This window comes from Pholis gunnellus (genome assembly GCF_910591455.1).
Source record: "Pholis gunnellus genome assembly, chromosome: 9".
Lineage (NCBI taxonomy): Eukaryota > Metazoa > Chordata > Actinopteri > Perciformes > Pholidae > Pholis > Pholis gunnellus.
This window is the reverse complement of record NC_136535.1, coordinates 6375982-6400740: the sequence shown is the minus strand read 5'-3', so window position 1 is coordinate 6400740 and position 24759 is coordinate 6375982. Positions and strand designations below refer to the sequence as shown.

At 41.5% G+C, this 24759-nt stretch overlaps 1 protein-coding gene across 1 annotated transcript in view; it reads left to right on the top strand.

Annotated features, from left to right (window-relative positions):
- LOC306701297 (calcium-binding protein 8-like) overlaps nucleotides 1-24379 on the top strand; it is a gene marked incomplete at both ends in the record, with an annotated part of 61571 nt that extends 37192 nt beyond the window's left edge. Inside the window, 2 exons of the mRNA XM_079166569.1 lie at nucleotides 18202-18358; nucleotides 24252-24379. Of these exons, the coding sequence (XP_079022695.1) occupies nucleotides 18202-18358; nucleotides 24252-24379 (285 nt within the window). The remainder of the gene's footprint in view (nucleotides 1-18201; nucleotides 18359-24251) is intronic.
- Between the last annotated feature and the right edge of the window lie 380 nt (nucleotides 24380-24759).

Genomic DNA, 24759 nt, shown 5'->3' with positions numbered 1-24759 from the left:
AATGAGCAGGTAGTCGCTACTCTCAGCTCACAATGAGTGAATCAGCTGGGAGTGTAAAACTCCCAGCTGATTCACTCATTGTTTTGTCACTGTCGGTTGAAAACCTTGTATCCTTCAGTTGCATTTAAATAAGCTGAATGGCAACCGGCTCCTCAGTGAGTCGAAACCCTGTCAAACTGTCATGAAACTATCGCAAGACCACTCGTGGAATTTGTGCATTTGGGAAATGCAGGGTTTTGACATGACGACAGCAAAAATATTAAGCAAGCTGTCAAAAGAGTCAGCCTTTTCTAGAAATGTAGCCTGAATGTATTTTAGGTCTTCAAGCTGCAGTTTGTTCTTACAACTCTGCAGTTTTTAATCCATCCATCCAGGAACAGATTTTCTAATTCTGACAAACTATCTAGTAATACTATTGCTAGTGAATATGCAGTATAACTCCTTAGAAAACATTCCACATTTTTATATAAAGAGAAAATAATCTTTGAGTGAAAGATTTCGCTACATGGCTGAATGAATATGAAGTCTCTGCCTCCTTCACACTTTAGGAATGTAGACTTTCTTCCTAAATGAGATCCATTAATCTTCCTTTTTTTCTGTTCTTTATGCCCGGGCACGATTTTGGATTCATAATGACTTTGACACAAACCCTTGTATGATGAATAATACATGGGACACAATGATTTTTCGAGAGCGAGAGCTGAGAGTGGGCTAATATTTGTTTTGGCCCCGCCAGAGAATCGCTAACAGAAGAGAGTAAATGATTGTGTCTGTGCCTTGGCTGCTTTTAGGGCGTACAGATCAAGTATGCATTATCATTTAATGCGCTCATTCCCAGAAATATATAAAGGGCAATGTCCAGGACCTGGCATTTCAAAAGGCCTCTTAATTTATTAATATTTATAATATATTACATTTACTATATATGATCATTTTTATGTCTCAGGAGCTTAAGACAATGTTCCACCTTTGCTGTCAATCATTTTCTATTTATTTGTTTTGTTTTCTATTTCATGTTCTATTTTCGTTATGTATTTTTCCAAAAAGGATTGACTGAAAATAAAGTCTAGTTCTAGACAAAAGTGGCATTTTATACCAGATTTAAACAAAATGTTGTCTTCAAATTAAGATGAGCTAAAATAAGATGAGTCTTTATTGATCTCTGTTGGTGTTGCAGCAGCACAAAGAAAGAAATAAGTACATAAGTAAGATAAATAGGGAAGTAATATACAGGACTGTCTCAGAAAATTAGAATATTGTGATAATCCCCATACGTGTGATTTAGTTTACTGAACCAAGCTGAGTGTTTTTCAAGGCTCAGGAAACCCTTGCAGGTGTTTCGAGTTAATTAGACGATTCAAGTGATTAGTTGAATACCCTACTAGTATACTTTTTCATGATATTCTAATATTTAGAGATAGGATATTTGAGTTTTCTTAAGCTGTAAGCCATAATCAGCAATATTAAAAGAATAAAAGGCTTGCAATATTTCAGTTGATTTGTAATGAATCCAGAATGCATGACATTTTTGTTTTTTTAATTGCATTACACAAAATAAAGAACTTTATCACAATATTCTAATTTTCTGAGACAGTCCTGTACTACTACTCATATAAATAATCTTAATCATAATAAGACATATACTAATAACAATAAGCGTTATAGAATTTGATTTTGCAAACGGCGTACACCAGAAAAATATATAATCTGATTAAATAATGATACGTGGTGTCAAAATTATGGATTTCTGTGATAAATTCAAACAAGGGGTGTCCTAATAATTATTGTTTATTTGTAATATTAATATACTGCCAAAGATTTGCCTATGCAAGGCCTTTATAGTTAGTCTCTTTCATGTTTAGACCTGAGCTGCTCCTCCTCCTGTGATTCCTGCCTCTTCTTGTCCTCTGCTGGCTGCGTCTTTCTAAGATGACAGATTTGTGCTGTTACACCTCTCCCATGATTGGTGTGATTTCATCATTCACCTCCACATTATCTATTTACTCCCTGCAGCCATTCAGACATCATTGCCACCTCTTATCACAGCAAGGTTACACTGATGTGACAGTATTTGGATCAGCCTACTTTGGTACCAAATGATATTTCTAATTTAATGTCTTCCACTATCATCTTTCTTCCCTCTCATTGGTCGCACCGTTGTAGGCATAATCAAAGTTTCCCAAACTAAAACATTTACGTGCTGTAACTGAAATGACAAGTGTCCAACTCTACGCAAGTAATATAAGAAGAGCCAGTACTTCTCTGACAAACTACTGCTGGGTGTCTAGACTGTAGAGGATTCAAGGCTGCCATGCAGGATGTAAACACAGTATAAGGACATTCACATGCCTGCTGGGAAGGCAGAGCAGCGAGAAAAATTATATTCCCTTTGCCAGGCATGGCCTTGAATAGCAATGAGGGTGGCACAGAGACGTGACATTACAGACGGATAATCAACACCCACCCACGCATGCACACGCCCTCCCTTTCCTTCCATGTACCTAATCACCCTCCTTCAAACAACCCGATCTCCTTTGAGCGCCGTCCCTCTAATGCGCTCATCCTCAGAATTCGGCTCAGAGGTTTGCTGGTGAGTTATGAAGGGCGATCGAAGTGAAAATGAGTCTATTCGTCTCTATTGCGCCAAGCGTCACAGTGCTTTTATGATTGGAAAAAAAAGGCATCATTTTAATCCCAGGCCAGAGTCCTTTCCTCTGAGGGCTTCACTCTCACCGTGAGTCAAGACACTGCATTCCTGATGACCTCCAGATCAGTTTCACAGTGCCATTTTTGGTCTAAATCAGTGTCTATACCAGGGGTGGCCAACCAGTCAGAGACCAAGAGCCACATTTTTTACTGTGTTACCGCAAAGAGCCACATCATACACATGGGCACACATGAACATCACCCTATCCCTTCCTCACACACACACATACCTTTGCTCAGCCAGATTTATTGTAAATGTCACACACCAATATGATAATGACAGAAATTGACTCCTAAGACCACAGGCCAGTCATTTTCAACAATGAACATTGTGTACACCAGGGGTGTCAAACTCATTGTCGCTCTGGGGCCACATCAGCATCATGGTTGCCCCCAAAGGGCCGGTTGTCGGCGGGGGGGGGGGGGGGGGTGCTGCTGCTGCTGCTGCTCCTTCTTCGTCGGCGGGGAGGGTGGCTGCTGCTGCTGCTGTCACATACGCTGGTGGAGGTGTGCGCGGCGCGTGCGGATCGGGGAGGAGCTCCGCCTTGCGCGATACAACGGATATTTGTAAATTGTCCGACTTTTACATTTTTACTTAAAGCGGGGCTTTCAAACAGTCCGTCTCGGCGTTAAATGGGTCGACGAGGAACGTAATCTGTGGCCGCACATGCGCGTTTGACGAAAATACCGTATTTAACTCAAGCGAAGCGAACACGAACATTAAAAAAACACAAATACAAACTTCGATATGAACGTAAGAGCCGCATGAAACCGGGCAAAGAGCCGCATGCGGCTCGCGAGCCGCGGGTTGGCCACCCCTGGTCTATACAGTAGTTTTAAATGTCTTCATTGATATTTTTATTTAGCGGAGGATAGACTATTTAAATTAAGTTACTGGTGCCATTAACATTTAGTTTTGTGTTTCAGCAACATTTAGTTTTTTGCATTGGGATTTCTAGCAGCAGGTAAAAAATAAAATACAGAAATAAATGTAGTAGTAAAAGAAACCCCATGTCACAGCGATGTCATGAATTTCCTTGAGAGCAGACTGAACCATTTCTGCTCAACTTTCACCACATCTACACCACTTTAGTGCTTGGTCATATACATGGCTCAGCACAAACCTGTGATGGTTTTGCTCAGGGCGGGACTAATGCAGGTACCAGAACCGATCTCGGATCAGCATTGGGATTGCTGGGCAATGACAAAGAGTGGGGAAGTGAAAGATGAGCTAAAGCTATTTTCTCTGTATTGTTATATCATGTAAGTTTGTACATGTATTTTAAATAATAGTAAAAAAAAAAATGTATATATCCAATCAGTGTAGATGATAAATGTAGTCAATTCAAGCAATAGGTTACTCAGTGCGCGCTACCCAGAAAGCTAATCTATTGTTGCTGGGGGAGCCGTGCCGGCAGTGCTTCTGTACCGAGATGCATTGTGCGCAAGCTTCTGTCCAACGGCGTCTCTGACATGCGCCCCTCGTCACTCCACTCCAGCAGCAGGTAAACAAGACACAGGAACCTTCTGTTGGTCTTGAGAAAGCTGCAGCATTTGTTTGTGCACAAACCGTGAAACTTTACTGCCCATTCACTTGATATATTCACCGCTAAACTTAAGCTCTCTGTTGTCTGCTCACTCCGCATTGCCTCCACACACTCCCTACGTCCTTTTACACACTAAAGTACTGGCTCTGCTTATCTGCAAATGAGCTACGCTACACCGGCTATACAATCCCTGCTACACCAGCAGCCTTAGCCTCTCTCCGCATCCTCTCTTTGGCCATATACTCTGGCTCAAACATATGTAAAACAATATGAAATGTACCCTTGTCCGTAACATCATTTTTTCACTGATTGCATTACAAGCGAAGAGAACGATGTTTTGTTTTTGAGCAGCATCTAGAGCAGGCCCCCCTGGCTACATCGGGACAAATCCAAGCGGCCTGTTGTTTGTCCTACCGCCAGCTACGTCTCTGTCACGTCAAACGAGGGCACTGGATGCAGGACGAACAAGAGATTTTGCAGCAGGAGAACTCTGCTTTTCTGGGTCAGAATAGCACGCACTGAGGAATTTATTGTTTTAATCGGCTACATTTACCATCAACACCAATTGGACATCTACATAAACGGTGCCGGATACCCTTTTTCTTTTTTAAATAAAGGTGCCGGATTTTCCCTGAAACAAAAATAACACAAATGTGAAAACAGTTAATACGTTGCTGCTTTTCTGACTGACTGACTGATCACTGGCTTTGACGTATACATTATACACAGCTGCAGCTGCCATCAATTTACTGCAGTATAAGTGGTTTACTACTGTATGCAAACATATGCCATTATATGACATGTAATTGATGTCACCTTGCTTCTGGACACACTGATTCTGGTTCCAGGACACATCACCTTATTATAGGGTTGTCTGGAGACTTTTCCCTTTTTGGGAGCCGGAGGAACTCTGTACCTGTGGATAAATAGACACAAAGGACGTAGAGTATATGCAGTGCACAGTAAGAGGCTTTAGCCTGATTTAAACCTTAACCATTTGAGCTGTTATCCATAATGCAGGGTGACTGTAAATGCAGTCGGTGTGTGTGGTGAGAGTGCGAAGTCTTTTGCGTTAAATCAGGCTGATAGCTTTCCTTCTCCCAGTGCTGAGAGAGAAAATATGGACGATGCTGTTTGAAGTTCTACTGCCTTCAGAGAAGCAGCAGCAGCAGCAGCACACACCTCAGGCCTCCTGAGAAGTAAAAGCTCATTTATTTTGTCTCTCCCTTTTGCCTGCCCTCCCCATCTTATGAAACCCCTCTGTATGATTTAGAGGAGCCATTCTTTCCGCGTACAGTGTGTGACATTTTTGGTCCCGACCCCCTCCTCCTCATGTTCCATGTAGCTTTAATTACATGTGAGTCAGCTCGGCTACCTCGGTAATTCGCCTACAGCTCTTTCTCACACAGGCCGCAGCTCTGGGAAGTGTCAACAACACATTACTGCATTGTCGCTTAAAACACACATGCTTGGACGGGCCCACACACACACACACACACACACACACACACACACACACACACACACACACACACACACACACACACACACACACACACACACACACTGGCAGATAATGTATGCTTTTGATATAATATACTGACATGCTGGGTTTCCTAGAGTTTTTATCTACTAAAGTAATCAGTGTGGAATCTTATTTAGATGGCTGTAGAAACTCATTTGTCAGCTTAATGCATACAAAATGACATGGGCCTGTTTGTTCATTGATCATCGTTTCACAGCCTAATTTGGTGAGCGAACCTCACCTAAGATGTGATTTATCCTATTTTTTTTCTCCAAGTTGTACTTCAAAGTCTCATCAGGTCTGCAGACAGCAATGATGAATGGTGACCATTACAAGGTTACAAGGTTATTTGTCGTCATTGTACAACAGGGTTGTGCAACAAAATGCAGTTTATAGTCTCATTTTGCTACATGAGAAAAAACAACTATTATCTGTAGGGGGTGGAGGAGGAATTAAAGAGTCTCACAGCCTGCTCTGAAAGTCCGATGGTACGGCCAATGATATTTCTGTACCTCTTGCCAAACGGCAGAAGGGTGAACAGGCTGTGGCTGGGGTGGGTATTGTCTTTAAATATCCTCTGGTCTCTTTATAGGCACCTCCTTATCACTGAAAGAAAAGTAGATCGGTATTAATGATGTTCTGGACGGTTTTAATCACCCGACGTAGAGCCCTGCTGTCCAGCTCTGCACATCCCAATGCCATTTTGTAATGTTTCCACACAGGATGCTTTCTACTGCTCCTCTGTACAACTTAACAAGAACTTGACACAGGAATTTTGCCTTTTTAAGTTTCAAACACTTTATAATAACTACCTACTATGAAGCCTTAGTTAAGTATGATTAAACACTTAATTCATTATTTATAAAGCATTGTTCCTCCATGAACACTCATTAGTATGCAATTCATAACAGTTATAAATGTTTTATTCTTGATTAATAAGCTCGTCTATTGTGTTTCATGATTGTGGTTTCATACTTTATAAATGATAGAGTCCCCATTTGTAAATGAAGTTTAATATATATTACAAACCAATTATTAAGGAGTTGTAGAGGATTAATAACATCATTTATAAAGTGTAAGTCCATGATTAAGAACTTATTTAGATGTTCATTATTCATGCATTTATATATACACTATATACGTATATAATGATTTAGATATGCACTAATGGTTAGGGACTATGTTAATATATGCTTTATAAACGCGTATTAATACTGCAATTCATGATTAATTCAGGTAGTTACTAGTCGTTAGTTAAGTATTTTGTGTGACCTCATCTAAAGTGAGTACTATTTCTGCCTTACAAAGCATTTATAAATGACATTGAAATGCCAGCAGTGCCTCAAAACCCACAAGTCTCAGTTATCTTCTGAACAGAAAAGGTAAATAGACAAAACATAAAGAAACATATCAATATGTATTGCAAGATGCAAACAATGTACTCGTAAGCAAGCTTATAATCAAGAATAAAACATAAATTGTTATAAAGTGTTACCTACACTACCGTTCAAAAGTTTGGGGTCACCCAGACAATTTCGTGTCAATTTTCAGTTTCTTCGCAATTTCTCGCATGGAACAGCTTCATTCCTAAGAACAAGAATAGACGGCGAGATTCACATGAAAGTTCTCTTTTTCTGGTATGTTGAGAGTATAATCCAACCCACAAATGTGATGCTCCAGATACTCAACTAGCTCAAAGGAAGGCCAGTTTTATAGCTTCTCTCACCAGCATAACTGTTTTCAAGGGTTTTCTAATCATCAATTAGTCTTCTAAGGCGATTAGCAAACACAATGTACCATTAGAACACTGGAGTGATAGTTGCTGGAAATGGGCCTCTATACACCTATGTAGATAGTTCATTAAAACCAGACGTTTCCACCTAGAATAGTCATTAACCACATTAACAATGTATAGAGTGTATTTCTGATTAATTTAATGTTATCTTCATTGAAAGAAACAGTGCTTTTCTTTGAGAAATAAGTGACCCCAAACTTTTGAACGGTGGTGTAAGTTTCCTTGACAAATACATTAAACGTATTTTCGTGATGATTCCCATAAACTTTAAACCATTTACTTGATTTCCCCTCTATGAAGGCTCACCGTTGTTTGTAATCCGGTTTATGACTGTAGTGTCATCTGCAAACTTGACAACAGAGTTCTCTTAATGTCGGGGGTAGCAGTCGTGGGTGCACAGCGTGAACAGGAGGGGGCTGAGTACAAAGCCCTGGGGGACGCCGTTATTTAAAACTATACTTGAGGAGGTGCTGCTGCCAATCCGAACTGCCTGGGGTCTGTTTGTGAGGAAGTCTAATAACCAGTTGCAGAGTGAAGTAATAAAGCCCAGAGTGCTACGTTTATATCCGTTTAATGGGGGAGACTGTATTGAATGCTGAGCTGAAATCGATGAACAACATTGTGATGTAGGAGTGATTATTTCCATGATGTGTGAGGGCTGAGCGGAAGGCAGCGGAGACGGCATCCTCAGTGGATATTTTGGCTTATTGTGGGAAGCGAGCGTAAAACGTTTTTTGCTCATCTAGCGAAGTTACCTCACACATGATGGGGTCGCTGTGACATTCTGGATTGCATGACTCATATCTTAATTACTGTGGAGGTCTCTCGCTCTTCTCTCCTGATGCCTCCACGATCCCAGCTTTCAGCCTTGCTCTAGCGATACTGTATGCTTCCTTGTCCCCGGACCAAAAGGCAGCTTTTTTGATGTAATCCTCCTGTTTGGCGGCATCCCTTAACATGTACCATTCTGTACATTCAACACCATCCAGTAGATCAGCTGAAGCTTCTTCTGTCCACACTTTTAACTGTTTTTTTTTAATCGTTTGGCCCGTTTAATCAGCTGGACATATGCGGGCAGCAGCAGGGAAATATGAACTGATTGTGCAAAGTGGGGTCAAGAGAGGGATTTGTAACTGCCAGGAATATTTTAGCAAAGATGGTCCAGTGTATTGTTTCCTATGGAGTATATGCAGACATGCTGGTGGCATTTAGATAATATAGATGTACCACTTCAAAAGTTTAGGCTTTTTGCTCATCATGTATCATTTAACGTTTTAGTTTGTATGCATTTCCTGAGATGAGTTTGAGTTCAGTTTTTTTCTACAGCTCATAATTCCCGCATTCATTTCCTCTGGTTTTTAAGTGTAGGCTTTGAGTCATCGGTGAAGCAGTCTTCGACATACTAAAACAGAACACCTAATGTGACATTTCTGTGAAGACGATTTAGATTTTTAGATATGTAATATGCAGGTGGGTCGACGTTTCTCTCTGCTTTCCCCTGCATCTTATGTTTGCTGTTGTTTTTTTATACCTTTATTTGGAAAGGAAAGAAAAAAATGGTCTTCACTTCAATGTCTTAAAAATTCTAAGAGGAAAGAAGGATAAAGGTGAATAAACTGACTTTCAGAGACTGATGTTTAATGCCTCCTGTTCTGTGAGCCAGTCAGATCTGGGGCTCTTGGGTTGGACTGGGCTTTTATTAGGTTTTTGGTCGAATTGAAAACACAACCAGTTTAAGATGAGAAGTATGTTGTATCATTGTTTCCAGGCTGGGTCCTGTTGACAAAAGCTGATGTTACCCTTTGGGTTTAATTAAACTGCGTGCTGAATACTTTTCAGGTTGGAATCGAGCTGCAGTCAAATATTATTAAACCTCCAAGTAAAATTGTGCTTAGAATTAATTTTTACTCCCATTTTTCCCTCCACCTCTTCAGTCCTCTGTGTGTCCCTTGCTGTCGACAACTCATTTTACTATTCACCATCTCTTTTGCCTTCTCTCTCATCTGTTCTTCATTCTTCTTCAGTAAAAGCATTACATTACATGAGACAGGGTATATAGATCCCGCTAATGAGGTCCGTGAACCTCAGGCAGCTCCTCTAGCCTGCTTCACTCCAGGGGTTAATGGGAGTAATTTCTCCTTGATTAAGCAAACTAACTGTAATTGGCTATTGATAGCCTTCTCAGTGGCTTTAGGCAGTTCCCCGTCATGCCTTGCTCTCCTCAAATTGCCTCCAAGTTAAGCCATCTAAAAGTTGCTATTCTTTTGATTTGCTGATGCAAATCGCTTTGTGTCAGAGTGCTTGCAGCAAAAGAAAACAGAATGCAAAGGGAGTGAATCTGTGCTGAGATTCAAATTCCCTTGAAGGATTCCCTGACAATACTGTTCAATACTCAAGTTGTGTGCCTGTGCCTGAGGAAGCAACAAAATTACTTAAGATGAAGTTGCCCGTGACTGCAAGTTATTGTTTGTGTTTACCATTTGTCGGTCACAGGGCATTAACTCCATTACAGTGTTCACAGTGGAGCGCAGATGTTTGAGACCTCAACAGAGAGGTCTGTGTGCTTTTCCTCAGGGCCTGAATGTGTAACGGTTTTGTCCATAAGAATCAAAGTACAAGACATTTCCCATCAATGCCCCGTGTGGCCGATGTTTCTGTCACTTCCAGCGCTCCAGTGACTTGTTCGAGATGTGAGCCTCCATTACATTTTATCCCTGTTGTAACCCTTGTTATGTTTTCCTTTGTCTCAATTCATCTTTGGCCATTTGACGGCTGGTTGACGCAGCGGTAATTGAGACATAAATTTCTCGTAGTCTTTCGGGTGGTTGGGTAGGCAGAGACCGATAAAGATGCTGACTATTATACAAGGAAAGAAGGTGTGCATGTTCGACATAAGGAACGGGGAATACGTGATGTCTATACAACACTTAGTCTGGCTTCGTTACTTATGGCAGGTACTATGAAAAGTCTGCAGTAATGCAGTACACAGTTACAGTGTATGATGTGCAGTCATGTGATTGTTGAGAGGTTGTCGTTCATTTCCAGGTTAGATTATTCATATTCAGGTTAATACAGGTTTTGAACAATAAATGTGCTGGAATTTGTTTTGGTGACATCGATGTGGATAGATATGAACAATCTAACGAACTTCAGGTGTGTAAGCAACAGGACATCACAGATGAAGAGGAACACATTTGTACACTTTGTAGACAACAGACTGCACAGTTTGCAAATACACAAACTTTAAGACCGAGCAAAAAGCTGAGACAAGTATCTTAGAGTCGGAGATGTATATTCTTGGGACTGAGAAGTATCGTTGTGGGAAAACTCTGGAGCAGATTCAGATGCTGTGAATAATGCAAGAGGCTGCTTTGTAAATAATAAATGTGCCGGCAATAAATATTACCGGCTGTAAGCAGTGGAAAGGTTTGCGAGAGGGTTGTCCTGAAAAAGCGATAGCTCGGAGACGGTTGGAACGAATTGAGTAATGACGAGTCATGACTTTACATCTTTTTGCAGCAGCTGATGGGGTCCTGGCTTACTGGCTGTCAAAACCTCCGCTTGTTAACCTTCGCTGTGTGTGTGATGATGGGTAGAACCTCCCATTCAAGTTTATGGACAAATATTTATTGGGAGATTTAACAGGGGTTTTCTTTTCCTCGCTCCTGACTGGATGGTGATGCAAGCAAAGGTCTGCACAAAATCTAAAGGACATGTTAAATTGATAGCTGTAAGAGTCCTGGATGACAAATCAACTTTCTTGGATAATATTTTTATTTTTCTTCCAGCAACACATTTTTCATCTTCTGACAATGTAGTGCAGTCATAAAGATATAACTGTATATACAGGTATTGTTCACATCTAAATCTCATCTCAATATCGTCAGTGTGATCTTATGCAGCACTGTGTGGCCTTTTAAAAAAAGGTTCCTTTTCATTCACGTTTGCTAGTACAGTGCGCGTTCAGAACGTCCCTATTGTTTGACTCCCGGCATCGCTGCCTACAGCACAACATGCTCAATCCGCAGAGCCCTGCAAGCTCCTACCCTCGCTGCTACGCGGAGGCTGTTTGCTTGTTTTTTGAAGTTTATTCATATTGAAGGTGTCCAAATTGCACTGAATTCAACAAAGCACTCCATGTGGTCCCCAGCAAAACACCCACCAAGTGTGAAGTAGACCAGATGAGTGGTTCTTGGGATATGAGAAAGAGGAACAGAGCCAGACTGACGGATTCCTTTCTTTATAGTCAGCTGTTTCACTATTGTATTTACTATTGTCAGACACGTCATTAGTCAGGTATCTAGTCTATCCCATTTAGTCTAGTCCTCCCCTTTTTCCTTCTGTAATCTTAAACTGAATGGTATATATTCTATACTATGCTATTTACAATATCTATCCGTTGGTTCAGTGTGGGAGGCTCTTTAAGAAGCTTTGCTTGCTACCTAATTTTTGGTGAATAATTGTCTTTAATACCCAGCTCCTTTGATATGTTCCCTACATAGAGAGAGAGACAAATTAACTCAATATCAAATCCTAATATACTCTCAGTGGCGGCTTGAATGTCAGTACAGAAAAGCTGCAAGATGGGACAAGACCAAAAGACCTGAGTGTAGTCTGCCATTACCCACATTGTCGTCAACATCGGTTCAGAAGTCCAGATTGTTTTGATGTTATATTTGCGGTCGTGAAAAGCCTACACATTCCTTCCAGCAGCACTGTGTAGGCTGAGACTTCATGTGTCCTTGTGCCAGAGGACCAACTGATTTCACAGGATTCAACGATTTTCTTACAGCTTCAGATTTCTCCCCAGGTGTCGGTGTAAGTTCGTAGGTTGGTGTTTAATTTACAAACCTTTGTTTACCCCGTGAAAATATTAGATTTCTGTAATACACTTGTCACTTTGTTTCCCTTGGCTGTCAAGCTTTTATGAAATCCTCTCGTCTGCTTCAGAGCTGTATCCGCTTTCCATTCAAACACACGGGGACAACATCTAGAGATCATGTTATCCGTTAGAACTCTCAGGGTGACTCGCAATAAAGAAAAGAACACTGATGGATACTGAACTGCAATTAGATCCCTGCCAAACACCACTTCACACTTTTCCAAAATTAACTTTCGATCCTTTAGTGGCAGATTTAAAGAGACGGCATATTCAACAAAGAGAGTATTAGGGACTTGTTGAGATGTCTGTAGCTAGCGATTGTTGTGCTTTCAAATCCAGTGACTTTCTAGCACAAGCTAGTCCCCAGCTGCAGCATGTTTTCAAATGCATTAATATTTCTGCCACTTTAAAAACTAAATACTTGCCAGCCCATTGCGTTAGAGTTTAGATTAGCAAATGCATATAATTGGATTCTACAGTGTGTGCAGAGATTTATCTGGAGCTGTGTAATTTGGCTGTAATGCAGCGGGCTGAACTCAGCAGATGGATGGATGCTGGCTCTGGGCACCTTCTCACCGCTTGAATGTGTGAGGAGCTGAACACGCCTCATTTACAAGTGTGGAGAAGTACAGAGCTTTCTCTTTGCAGTGACTACACTTCCTTATCTTCAACCCCTAAATTCACTTTGCAGTGTGAAGAACAGGCTCGCAATTGATTGAGGAAAATCGGAAAAAGAATCATGGTTTAATCCAAGGACAGTGTTCTGCCTGGGTGAGAAAATCAAACTCAATGCTTCTCCTTAGATTGAGCTTGATTATTCTTATGGTAATTAGGGTTTCATTGGATTTTCACTGATACTGAGGTGAAGAGATTGTTTAAATTTATAATGTTTTTAGTACTTCTCATCTGTTCCCATGGAGATTTGTCTTGCATCACAGGCTCCCATAGTCTCCAGTCACAGAGCATGACAAAGTACGTGATGCAGTTTGAGAAGACAATATGAAATGCAGATGATAGAATGAAAACAGTCCATCTGACAACGAGCATTTGTATTCTTATACCCTTAAACAGGACAACTTTGAATGATTTGGAGACTTGGATTATTTTGATTTGCGAATAACACTCTCTTCTCCCGATTAACATAGAAATATTCTACGACACTATATGCAGGGAATACAGGGACAGTTCATTTGTGGTTACTAGTTTCATATCTGTTACTTGTTCAAACTCTGTTTCAAACTCTCAAACCAGAGTTGGTGATTATTAGAACAGTGGAAAGACTAACAAAGAAGAGTTTTTATGAGTTTTATTTAGTTTCTTTGGGGTTTGAATGGAGAGTGCTTCGATTGTCAGCGAGATGAAATGACTGTTGTCTGACTGGAGTCTGGCTTTGAGAATGGTATGCATTACATACATTTTCTTAAAAAAAGAATCCCTCTCAATCATTACTTATGACCCACTAGAAGTGTGTGGTGGTGTCTGTCTATAGAGACTCTGCCCTCTGCCTGTAATTTGTCTTTTCTTCTTATTTTGCTGTGTGTTCGGGAAGTTTCTGATTGTAAGCGAAGAGGGTTTGTCCGTTGGTAAAGGGGCTTTAGTGCCATGGTGACATCTCAATCGTGCTGCGTTCTGTTAATAAGCTGTAAACTTATGTCAATGCAATATTATTATAGTATAGTTTTTACAAAAAACAATGATGTGAAGTCATATTAGTTAACTGTTTCCGGCCTGAAGTGGGCCAACCATCATTCCTGCCAACTGTCACCAAACCTGAACTGGTGGTTTTAAGACATAACATTGTGGTATTTTGACCATTATTAATGTTGGCTAAAAATATGAATTCTGCATCTGTGATGTCATGTCTCCCAGATCATTTTGTAGAAATTTGCCGTCACTTTGACACAGATTCTTTCCTGTCAATCAGAACAAAGACAAAGACGTATTACATTCAGTTTCATCAAAATCCGACCAGTGGCTTCTCAGGTATCATAGATTAGAGTTGGAGTCTTCTATATCTTGTTGATGTTGTGAAATCTCTTTTTAATACTGACAGATTAATAAGTAAATCAGTTCAGAGAGGAGAGATTTTAGAGACCATATGAATCTCCATCACCCTTACATCACTCTCTGTGATTCTGTGGTATTTCACTACGAGGCTCCATGCGAGTTTTAACCACTGCAGGTCATAACACTTCAGACTGAACTTCTGTGAAGATTGTGGGACAAAGAAGACTACTGAAGTTTTCCTGTCTGTGCATGGGGTTCAGTATAAAAGTGAAGGTCACACAACACCGGGTGTCCAGCTAAAGATCTTTTTTATTTGTCTAAATCACTTCAGGTCTGCAGGCATCCTTCTTTTCCACTCCCCTTTCTTTCACCACACTCTCCCGTAAAGGTCACTCCACACTCAAATGTGAATATAGTCTGAGCAGGTCGATGTGATGTGGAAAGGGAAAATAAAATGGCTTTTTCTTATCTGCCACCGGAGAGCTCTGTGAATTAATCTGTCCTCCGGCTCGTCCCTCGCTTCCTCGGCAAATGAAGCTCGGCTAGCCTCTCGATGTCCACCGGCGATGGCGTCGTTAGGAGCAGCGAGGTTGCGCGGAGGTCGAATAAACACAATGAGGCCGCCAACCCGTCTCGCTTGGGGAGTAGTGACACAACAGCTGGCTGTAACTTTAAGCAGCAGATGCTGCAGGATCTCCCAGGTTGGATCTCTTTAAGGATTGGTTAGCGTTTTTATTCTGTCTGCGTTCGCCAAGAGGAGAAATAAACAGCTCTGGGACAACTCACCTGTTTCTGACACAAGACAAAACATCCGTTTATGCTGTTGCACATGATGGGACAGATAGAAATGGACAATTATACGCACACAGAACATGTGAGTTGCATGTTTCTAGAATTGGACGCATTGTGGTCTTTTAAAATAAATAAACACTACCAAAACGTACTAGCACTTAAATACATAGCATCAAGGACCCTGTCCCTCATTACCAACGAGAGGAGATGAACAAAACAACTTGTTAAATGCCGTGTGCGAGCTCTGATGCTCTCAGTAGGCCTGGCGAAAATGGCCCAATGCCGGGTTTAAAGTGCAGTCCACATGTTACATATAGCATCGTCGTTATAAGAGTATAGTGTAATGTGTGCGTAGTGGGTGGGCAGTTGAGTGACAAAGAGAGTGAAGGTGGATGCACTCAGATCAGATCAGATGTTGGCGATCGCAGTGGAGAAGAAAATAGCGGTTAAGTTGTCGCCCCACAAACACACACTTCTGAAATAAATGCGGTGCCGCTACATCCCATTCATCTTTTTTTCCACTACAAATGCCAGTAAAAATGTATTATTTAGCATTTTGAGCCACCCTCTTTCTACTTTTGTTTGTGTATTCTTGACTTAATTCTCTCAACTTTTCGGCGGTGCAGTCTGATGCTCTTTTATGGTTTTTGGCATGGTGTTTACCCCCTAATTAGGATCAACTGGCAACGCATATGTGAGAAGTTTGTCTCCAGGGCTTTCTGCCAGACCGTTGACCGTGCAGCTGACATATGGACAATTTCTTGTGCTCTTAATTTACGTTCCGCTAAAGTATATTTATTGATTTATGATTCTATTATTACGTACCTTTTTATTTTACCTTTGTTTTGCCAACATTTACTTACTTTCCTTTGATTAATGATCCGGCAAACCAAAGATGAAACATTGATCCCCAACTTTTAATTAGCTTTGATAATTAATCTCCATGACGGCCGATTAACATTTAAGGCGTGATTGGTTTGTGTGCGTTCATTAGCTCCCTCTGAGTTGAAGAGATAACAAATGGTATCGATGGTAAATGGGATTCATGTCCACTGTGATTTATTCAGATATTAATGTAATTATGTACCCAGTGGGTTTGCCAGGACGTCCAGTGAATGTTATCCTTCTCTGTTCATCATTCAGTGCAATATTGCAGAGTGCTACATACGCACTCTGGGGTTTGAAAAGTGTTTTTTTTTTTTTTTACCATCAGGAATTTATAACATTTGCTTCTCTTCCACCTGTAAAACATAACTCGAGGCCATTCCACAAATATAATCACCAGCTTGTGTCACAGAGCCAGAACATCCATTTCAATCTGTGGACGCACTCTGGAGCTGCGTGAACTGAGGTCTTTCTGCTTTTACACCCCAGACAAAACTCATTTCAAAAGTAATACAAACTGTTAAGAACCGTTAAGTTTGTCCTTTGCAAGTTCATTCATCTAAGGCCCTGTCTTTTCTCTTTTCACTTGTTTTTTATTTAAAGCAGTGTTGGAAGATTTGACTAGATGTAACAGATTAGACTCAATGTTTTTGTCTCAGAATTTCAGACCAATCAGGAGTCAGACTTCCCCGTCCTCCACTGTGTGAGGTCACTTCTGACGATGTCTTCTTGTTTTGTATATCCCTCTTACTAAAACCTGTCAAAAAGGTTCCTGTCACACCTACAGCTTTAGATAAGGGAGAGAGATTTGCTAATTCTGTTGTATCACTTTAAATCATCATGACACAATGACAGTATCAACTACTGCAGTATCTGGTGTTTACAGCAAAGAGCATTTAGCAATAGCCTGGTAAAATGAGTTGTGTTTATTGAGTAAGTCAATATGAGAGGGTATGTTTGCCAACATTCAGAGTGATTAAGAGGAATTCAGTCCTTTCGACTGCTTCTGGACACTGTGATGATATTGAACTCGTTCTCAGACCGGTTCGTGTCACATTCTCTCTCTAACCCTTTTGGCCTAATTGTATTGCTTCTTTCAAGCACCTTATACATAGAAAATAATATCACTTGTTGTTAATGCTGTCGAGCGTGAAGCGAAGTGTTGCTGTCGAGCATGCGATCAAAGGCCAAAAAAAAGGTCTTCCTCGTGTCAAGAGGCTTCTCTGAACTTCTGACAACTTTGCACAGTTGCTCTCGGTAAGGTGTGTGTGTGTGTGTGTGTGTGTGTGTGTGTGTGTGTGTGTGTGTGTGTGTGTGTGTGTGTGTGTGTGTGTGTGTGTGTGTGTGTGTGTGTGTGTGTGTGTGTGTGTGTGTGTGTTCAAACTGAACAACACATCAATCCTGTTCTGGCTATAACTCCAGTGCATTCAATTTAATCAACGCATCAACTTTGTGCGACGCTCTGATTAAAGTGAACGCATTAGAGCGGCGTCTGTGAGGCGCGCTGTGATGTGCATTGTGAAAGAATTATTATAGTTATTTATTGTATTGGCAGCAAAACCTGAATGTAAGATCTTTGTGCGCACAGCTTCAAGACCCGGTGTTATTCTCTGTGTTGTTGTACTGAAGCTTGCACACTCGTCCCTAAAACTGTGGGAGAGTCGAGTCACATGAATACGTGAGTTAGTTGTTCGCGGCCGTGGCTCAATGGGTAGAGAGGGTCCTCCGGCAACCGCAAGTTCGGCGATTCGATCCTTGGCTGCTACATGTCCTTTTGCCGAAGTGTCCCTGAGCAAGACACTGAACCCCTGACTGCTCCCCGGGCGCTTCTCAGCAGCTCACTGCTCCCAATGAGCTAGGGATGGGTTAAAAGCAGGAGTTACATTTCATGTATGTGTATATGACGACTCTAATAACATTTTGTTTAAAAATGTTGTTTCGGTTAATATGTCACGCTGCCTGACTGCAGTAGCACACCGTTTCTTTAGTGAAAGAAAAACAGTCTCTCTCTCTTTTCTTTTTTTTTTTTAAATCTCCTCCTCTCATCCATCTCTTCCTGCAGTTCGACATGCAGAGAATCACCCTGGAGGAGCTGAAACACATCCTGTTTTACGCCTTCCGCGACCACCTGACCATGAAGGACATTGAGAACATCATCATCAACGAGGAAGAGAGCCTAAAGCAGAACTCTGGGAACTGTCAGACAGAGTTTGAGGGAGGTGAGCGAAAGTCCCTGAGCTAACTTTACACACAGACGTGTGTGTGTGTGTGTGTGTGTGTGTGTGTGTGTGTGTGTGTGTGTGTGTGTGTGTGTGTGTGTGTGTGTGTGTGTGTGTGTGTGTGTGTGTGTGTGTGTGTGTGTGTGTGTGTGTGTGTGTGTGTGTCGGCGCAGGAGAGAAAGTAATCCATGCAGTCAGGAAGACAGCTTTCTCATCAATCCACGGTGTCACAGCACATCTGCTGGTTTATTGATTCGGGGCGTTTGGGGGTGACTGCCGTCAGCTGGTCACCGGTTCAGAAGTGACGCGGATGAAATATGCATGACCTCGCTCTGCAAAAACTTGCTATCCAAGATTCATGGATCAGAGCAGCAGGGGGGTATTCCAGGACTTTTTCACTCTCTTACTGTACAAATGGGAAATGTAGTAATTTCTTTCAAACAAATTCTATTTTAATACAATTTTATTTACAATACAGTGTTTTTGTTTTCACACGCCTGGTTTGAATTCAGATTCAGTGAGTCAGCCCTCTGAGTCTTTGAGTTTTTAAGGTCTTGACAGAACGAAATTCATCGAAATGAGAAGAGACTAAAAAGCACTTGAATTTACATAAAGCAATTACAGTTAAATAGAAAACAGTAACTTAGTGCCACAGCGCCCAGTATGCTGTCCAGTTCCGTATTAATAACATATGTGCACGGCACTATGTTGAGAAGCATCCATTTGGCTGGAGCTGAGCAGATGCCGTGTTTCTGTTAAGCAACAGCAATAGATGCGTTAAAATAAACCATGTTACTTTAATTCATTAACTCTCACTGCCCCCTCAACACGTCCCTCTGTTCACTCTGTTTGTTTGTTTCTGTTGTCTGCCCGTCTTTTTCGTATTTTCGGAGCTGACTAATGCTGCAGAAATGTAAGTAGAAATGTCACACTGACAAAAAATGTTCAGCTGTCGTATGTGACATTATTTATTGCGTGCGTACTGTGACTGATGACATGGTGCTCTGAGAGGCAGCCTAAGAAAATTGCACTGCCGTCCATTTCGTCCAGACACTAATCACATGAATTTTGGATGTAGGAAAGGCTGAGTCATAACTTTCCCCGTTCCCACACGTCCTGAAGGCAGCATGGTCGTGCAGGGTCCGTAACTACTTTGTTATTCAGTCCTTGTGTTTGCAGAATTAATAATACTGTGAGTGTGAAATTCCATGAATTGAAAAATTGAAAATTCCAGCACTGAGATTTTCATTCGAGTCAAGGTTGTTTATATGTCTTCTTTTGGCTAAAATGATGCTCGGTGAATCTGGCCTGTCGTGGGGGGATTGACTTTGCCCAACACTGTCAATGGACACAGATTGCGCCGGCACTTTATCGGGGTCTTAAAAACTGGTGTGGAGTGATGACAACATGATGTTCCTATTGGGTTTATGATGATGAAGAGGAACCACTGCAGGATCATATGGAGCAATCAGATCTGTTAGCCTCAAGGTCCACGAGTACCACCTGCCACACACAGGGACACCAAAATGTGCTCAGTCACGCAGAAATCAATACATTTTGTCATAGTGAGATTCAAACAGAGCGTGATTCATCATTCTACTCTGGTGCTTCTTGCTTCAGCTTACTGCTATATGAGGCAGCATATTGAAGCACTTGATTTCCCCTCTGGCTTCAACTCACTCTGGAATCAATATGTTGTGCGGCTGAAAAACAACAGAATACAGGATCCGACCACTGATCCATAGAAGTTCACCAAGCAATGATTAATTCCTGAACGAATTGCACCAAAAGCAGAAAGCGCAGAGAAACGTGCCGGAGCAGCAGCTGTCCAGGGAGCGTCTGGCAGCCAGACGCAAGTGTGGAAATCAACTTTGATCCATGAATGTCACAGCTGCCATGCAGGTGCATAGATTTGAGGGCCCCCGTCTTAGCAATATGTTCTTATTGTGCATGTTGTTGATGTGCACCTGCATGATTTTAACAACTTTTTCATGTACATACATGTATCATTTGCTATTGATGTTCTGAGTGCAGCAAAATCTTCTCGAGCACATGAGGTGATGTGTTTAACATTGGTGCCCATTGTTGAATTAACCGAAAAAGATCCTATTCGACCGACAGACCGTTATCTTGAAAACAACGGCCATTGTTTCCAAATGCCCAATGCTCCTAAAACACAAACTCTCCATGCAACAAACAGAAGCACATGGCTAATTATTATGCAGAATGACGTCATTGGACCTTCCCATTTTTATTTCCTAGTGGTGAAGGTATGACCCACCACTCTGCCTCTTATTACTTGTTGCCTTCATTGGTTGGGCTGGTTAGGTTTAGGCATGAGGAGTGAGATTAGTTAGGTTTAGGGTAAGAATATCAGGTAAAGCCAACTGGAGGCACAGTAGGGCGGCTTAAGCCTTGGCTATGGTAGGGAAAGTAACATTGCAACCTAAAAGGTCTGATGACATCATTTTGCATCATAATTAGCCATGTCCTTCAGTTTGTTGAATGCAGAATTTGACCTCTCTTTTGGGCTCTCTTCTTACCCAGAGACACAGAGGTGAAATCTGATTGGATAAAAGCTCTACTTAAAACAAGCTGCACTGGAAGCAGAGCAACTGAGGAACACAGTAGCTGTGCAATGAGAAAATAAGATAATGGGGAAAAATAATTATAATACATGTAGTGTATTTATGAAAAATTATAAAATAGCTATAACTTTGTGATTCTGTCTAGGCCAGCAGAGAAGGCCTTGCTGGCCCCGACGGCCCACCACTGGTAGACAGCCATAAGTCAGCAGCTTGGAAACCAGCATACAGCTCATTACCTTCATGGCCACAGTAGTCCACTGAAGAAAATCCTTTGTGGATATTTGGCAGTGGTGTAGTTACTTTGGGCAGCTGAGGAGGTGTTTTATGAGGCTGACAGCAGGTTCAGGCGACTGGACTGAGAACTAATGTCTAGACCACAACTCTCCTCCATCTCCACAGTCCAGCTTGCAGCTGAACACATGCTCTTTCCATTGACACCCTGTTCAACTCACCCTGACTTATACAACTATAGGTCTACTACAAAATTAAACTAGCTGCTTAAGTATCAAGAAAATGACACAAACCTTCTGGTACATTATTGAAAAGTTTGATTTATAAGTCAGTTGCATAATCTCATCCCAGATGGTTTAGCTTGGTTTAAGAAAATATGATTGTAGCACTCAATAACAGTCAGTATTATAGGTAGATGCTTGTGTTGTGTCACAGCAGCTGTGGCCGCAAAATTATGAAAGCGATTTGTGACTGGGAGATCCCAGGTTCAATTCCCAGACCCGTAGGTAGGGTGAAACTGACCAATCTGTGGTGCCAATGGCCAATAGACGAGCCTGTAGTTGTACTAACCAGATTCAAAGTGTGAATGTGAGTAACTGTGAGCCTAAAAAAAGATGTTTATTCTTAGCGAAACCACCGTTGTTAAATTCAGGTTAAAAACATACTCAATATTGCTTGTGTACAAATGCCAATCAAGAAAAAATGGTCATCCAGTGTTGAGTTACATAACCTTTCTTGGCTGAAATCTCATTGTTAGATAATCCATTTGGCTGAAGATTCCATCACGTCGTGTTTTATATGATGTGAGAGTCTGGAATAGTCTTTTTTTTCAATTGGAGAATGCCAACTATTGACACACGGCCTCAGCGCCCAAGCCAAGAAAGATGTAGCAATCTCCGTCCCACTTTCCACATTTCATTTCCTTTGGAACAGCAGTCAAGAAGCACTTTTAATGATCTCACCGCTTCTTGATTTGAGAGTAATAAATAGAGCAAGTGAGAGTGTGAGCCATGTAGCTGTTGGTCATTGGCCCAGCTCCACTCATTACCGCGGCCCTGGTACAATCATTTCAGGCAGAGCTGCTGAGTTATCGGTCGGTGCCAGAGGTTGATTGAACCTGAAGGTTGATCGCATAGAGAGAGCCTGGACGGCTGTTGTGTCAATTTGTCAGCTTCGGTTCTTTATATAATGTCCTCAAGTGCAACATGCTGTCATTTACTTGCACCCCCATTATTCCTTCTTTTAAGGGGGGTGTTATGGAGACAAACAATTGATAGTTTTGAAGTGGATTTTGCTGAAGCGTGAGACTTTAAATAATAGAACAGAATGCAATGCCACAATTAATCGGCACACAGTTCAAACAAAAATCGAACCTTAACACCGTCATGAAGGTAGGATGTTATTGCAGGGAATTTTTTTAACTGCAATTCTAGCTTTAATAAAATAACAGGAGTTTGTCAACATCTGATGAAGATTATTAATCTTTTTTTCATATAGATAAAATTATAAGGGTACTCCAGCAATTTAGCAATGCTCTTCTATTATCTATGGGGACAACAAAAAAATGTAAAAGTGTCCCCTAACTATGAATTTACATAGCAGAATCTTATCATGTCTTGCCCATCGTCAACTGATCATCGAATATTTTATTTTTTCTTGCTCACTAATCCCACTCTGTTTAACCTTTGTATATCTAAACGAAGGGGAGGCTAAGGGACAGTCAACAGAAGAGAGAGACAAGCCGCAAACAGAGTTTTATATGCGCCTCCCCAGCTGAATTTAGGGAACCGTTTATAAATTAAAAATATATCTAGGTCTTTGATAGTGCTATGTTCTTGCGTGAGTGTTCTTAATTGATGAATGTCGGCCTATTCTTTGATTTTGAAATAACCAAATGTCATTGATAAATGACATTTGGTTACAGTTTCACGACCACACTTCCCGTCGTTGTGACGATTCGACTGTGTTGGCAGTCAAATCGGGCTCTTTAGACCGAATCGTCCAATAGCGGACTATTCGGGGTCACCCCGAGACCCTAAAAGAGGTCAAGCTCCAAATGTGCTCGATCCTGCATTTTCCATAATGCAACTAGAGGCTATCGTTAGACCTGCCCCCTGTTTCCCTAATGTTGAATATATAATGTTGAGATGTCGTCCACAATTGTTTAGTTGCTGCTGTTTACATTCTTTCTGATCCAAGTTCAAAAACTGCACAGTAATGCACCACTGTTTTTGTTTTGCTATGCTCTTCTTGCACAGCAAATGAGCTACAACTGCATTCTATTGTAGCATAATAGCAATTAAATTGCTATTTAGTTGCATAATAGTGTTTAGATTTTTGAGTCCTATGTACGAGCAGAGATTTATTTTATCAGACTTTCTAAAACTCCCACTAGAGATGCAGGAGACATTATACAACTGCTTTCACAGGCCGAGTAGGACTGGATTTACTGTCCATTCTAATGTGTTATATAATTCATAGTTTAAACATTCCCATTCTGCAGTACACTGTAAAGCTTCCAAACTAGCCGGGGTTTGTGCTGTAAAATCAGTCTGGTCCTGTGAACTGTGACACTCACCTCAGTGTCCCTCTCCGCTGATCACTTCCCAGCAACCCGCTGCTCATTCAGATGGTATTTAGAGCGGAGCTGTTAATTCTGCCCGGCAACACTCGTGTGAGCTCACAACTCAAGTTTATTTCCTTTGGTCGCAGCCACAGTGGAACATTTCTACTTTGCCGTATGTTCTTGTGGTGCACGGCTCAATTAGAAAGTAACCTGAGTTCATGAATGACATGTTTGCTGTGCAAAGGTTTGGCAGCTTGTTGTCTTAGTTTTAGAGATGTGGGCCCCTCTAACTTTTTCACTGCTGACTTATACTTTCTCTGCCATTAATAAATCTTCAGAATTTATGAAGGAGTAAACACAGTGTAAATAACCCACACCAAATGTGCACCCTCCGTCTTTTCTATTCTTTCTCAGGGTGCAGATAATGACAGATTGATGTCAGAGACAGAGGTGTCTGCATCTTTTAAACTGGCGCCTTCCGTTTGTCTCCTCCTCGTTTCTCTTTCAGTTCACCCTTCGAAGAAGAACCGTCAGACGTGCGTGAGGAAAAGCCTCATCTGCGCCTTCGCCATGGCGTTCATCATCAGCGTCATGCTCATCGCGGCCAATCAGATGCTGAGGAACGGCATGGAGTAGCTGCGCCCACTGTGAGCGGGGGGGGGGAGGGGGGGATTTGAGCCAGCCTGCATGTGCATGCCAGTGGGTGAGGTCATATCCCTTTTGATAGGAAAAGAACTACAAGGAATTGCGTTAAAATAACCCATGACAAAATCCATTTTCAAGACTATTCTCACTTTTTCCGAACGAGTGGCACCTCTCCACCCGACGTCCAACGAAACCGTGAAGCCAGCACGAGGAGTCGCGCAGGACTCCTCCCCCTTTACCCTGACAGGGACACTCAAGGGCTGACATTACACATAATAACTCTGTCGTGTCTGTTTCCCTGATGCAATAAAAAAAAAATTTAAATTACACAAGAAAAAAAAAATTCTGATTGAGTGCAGGAGTTCAGAGCT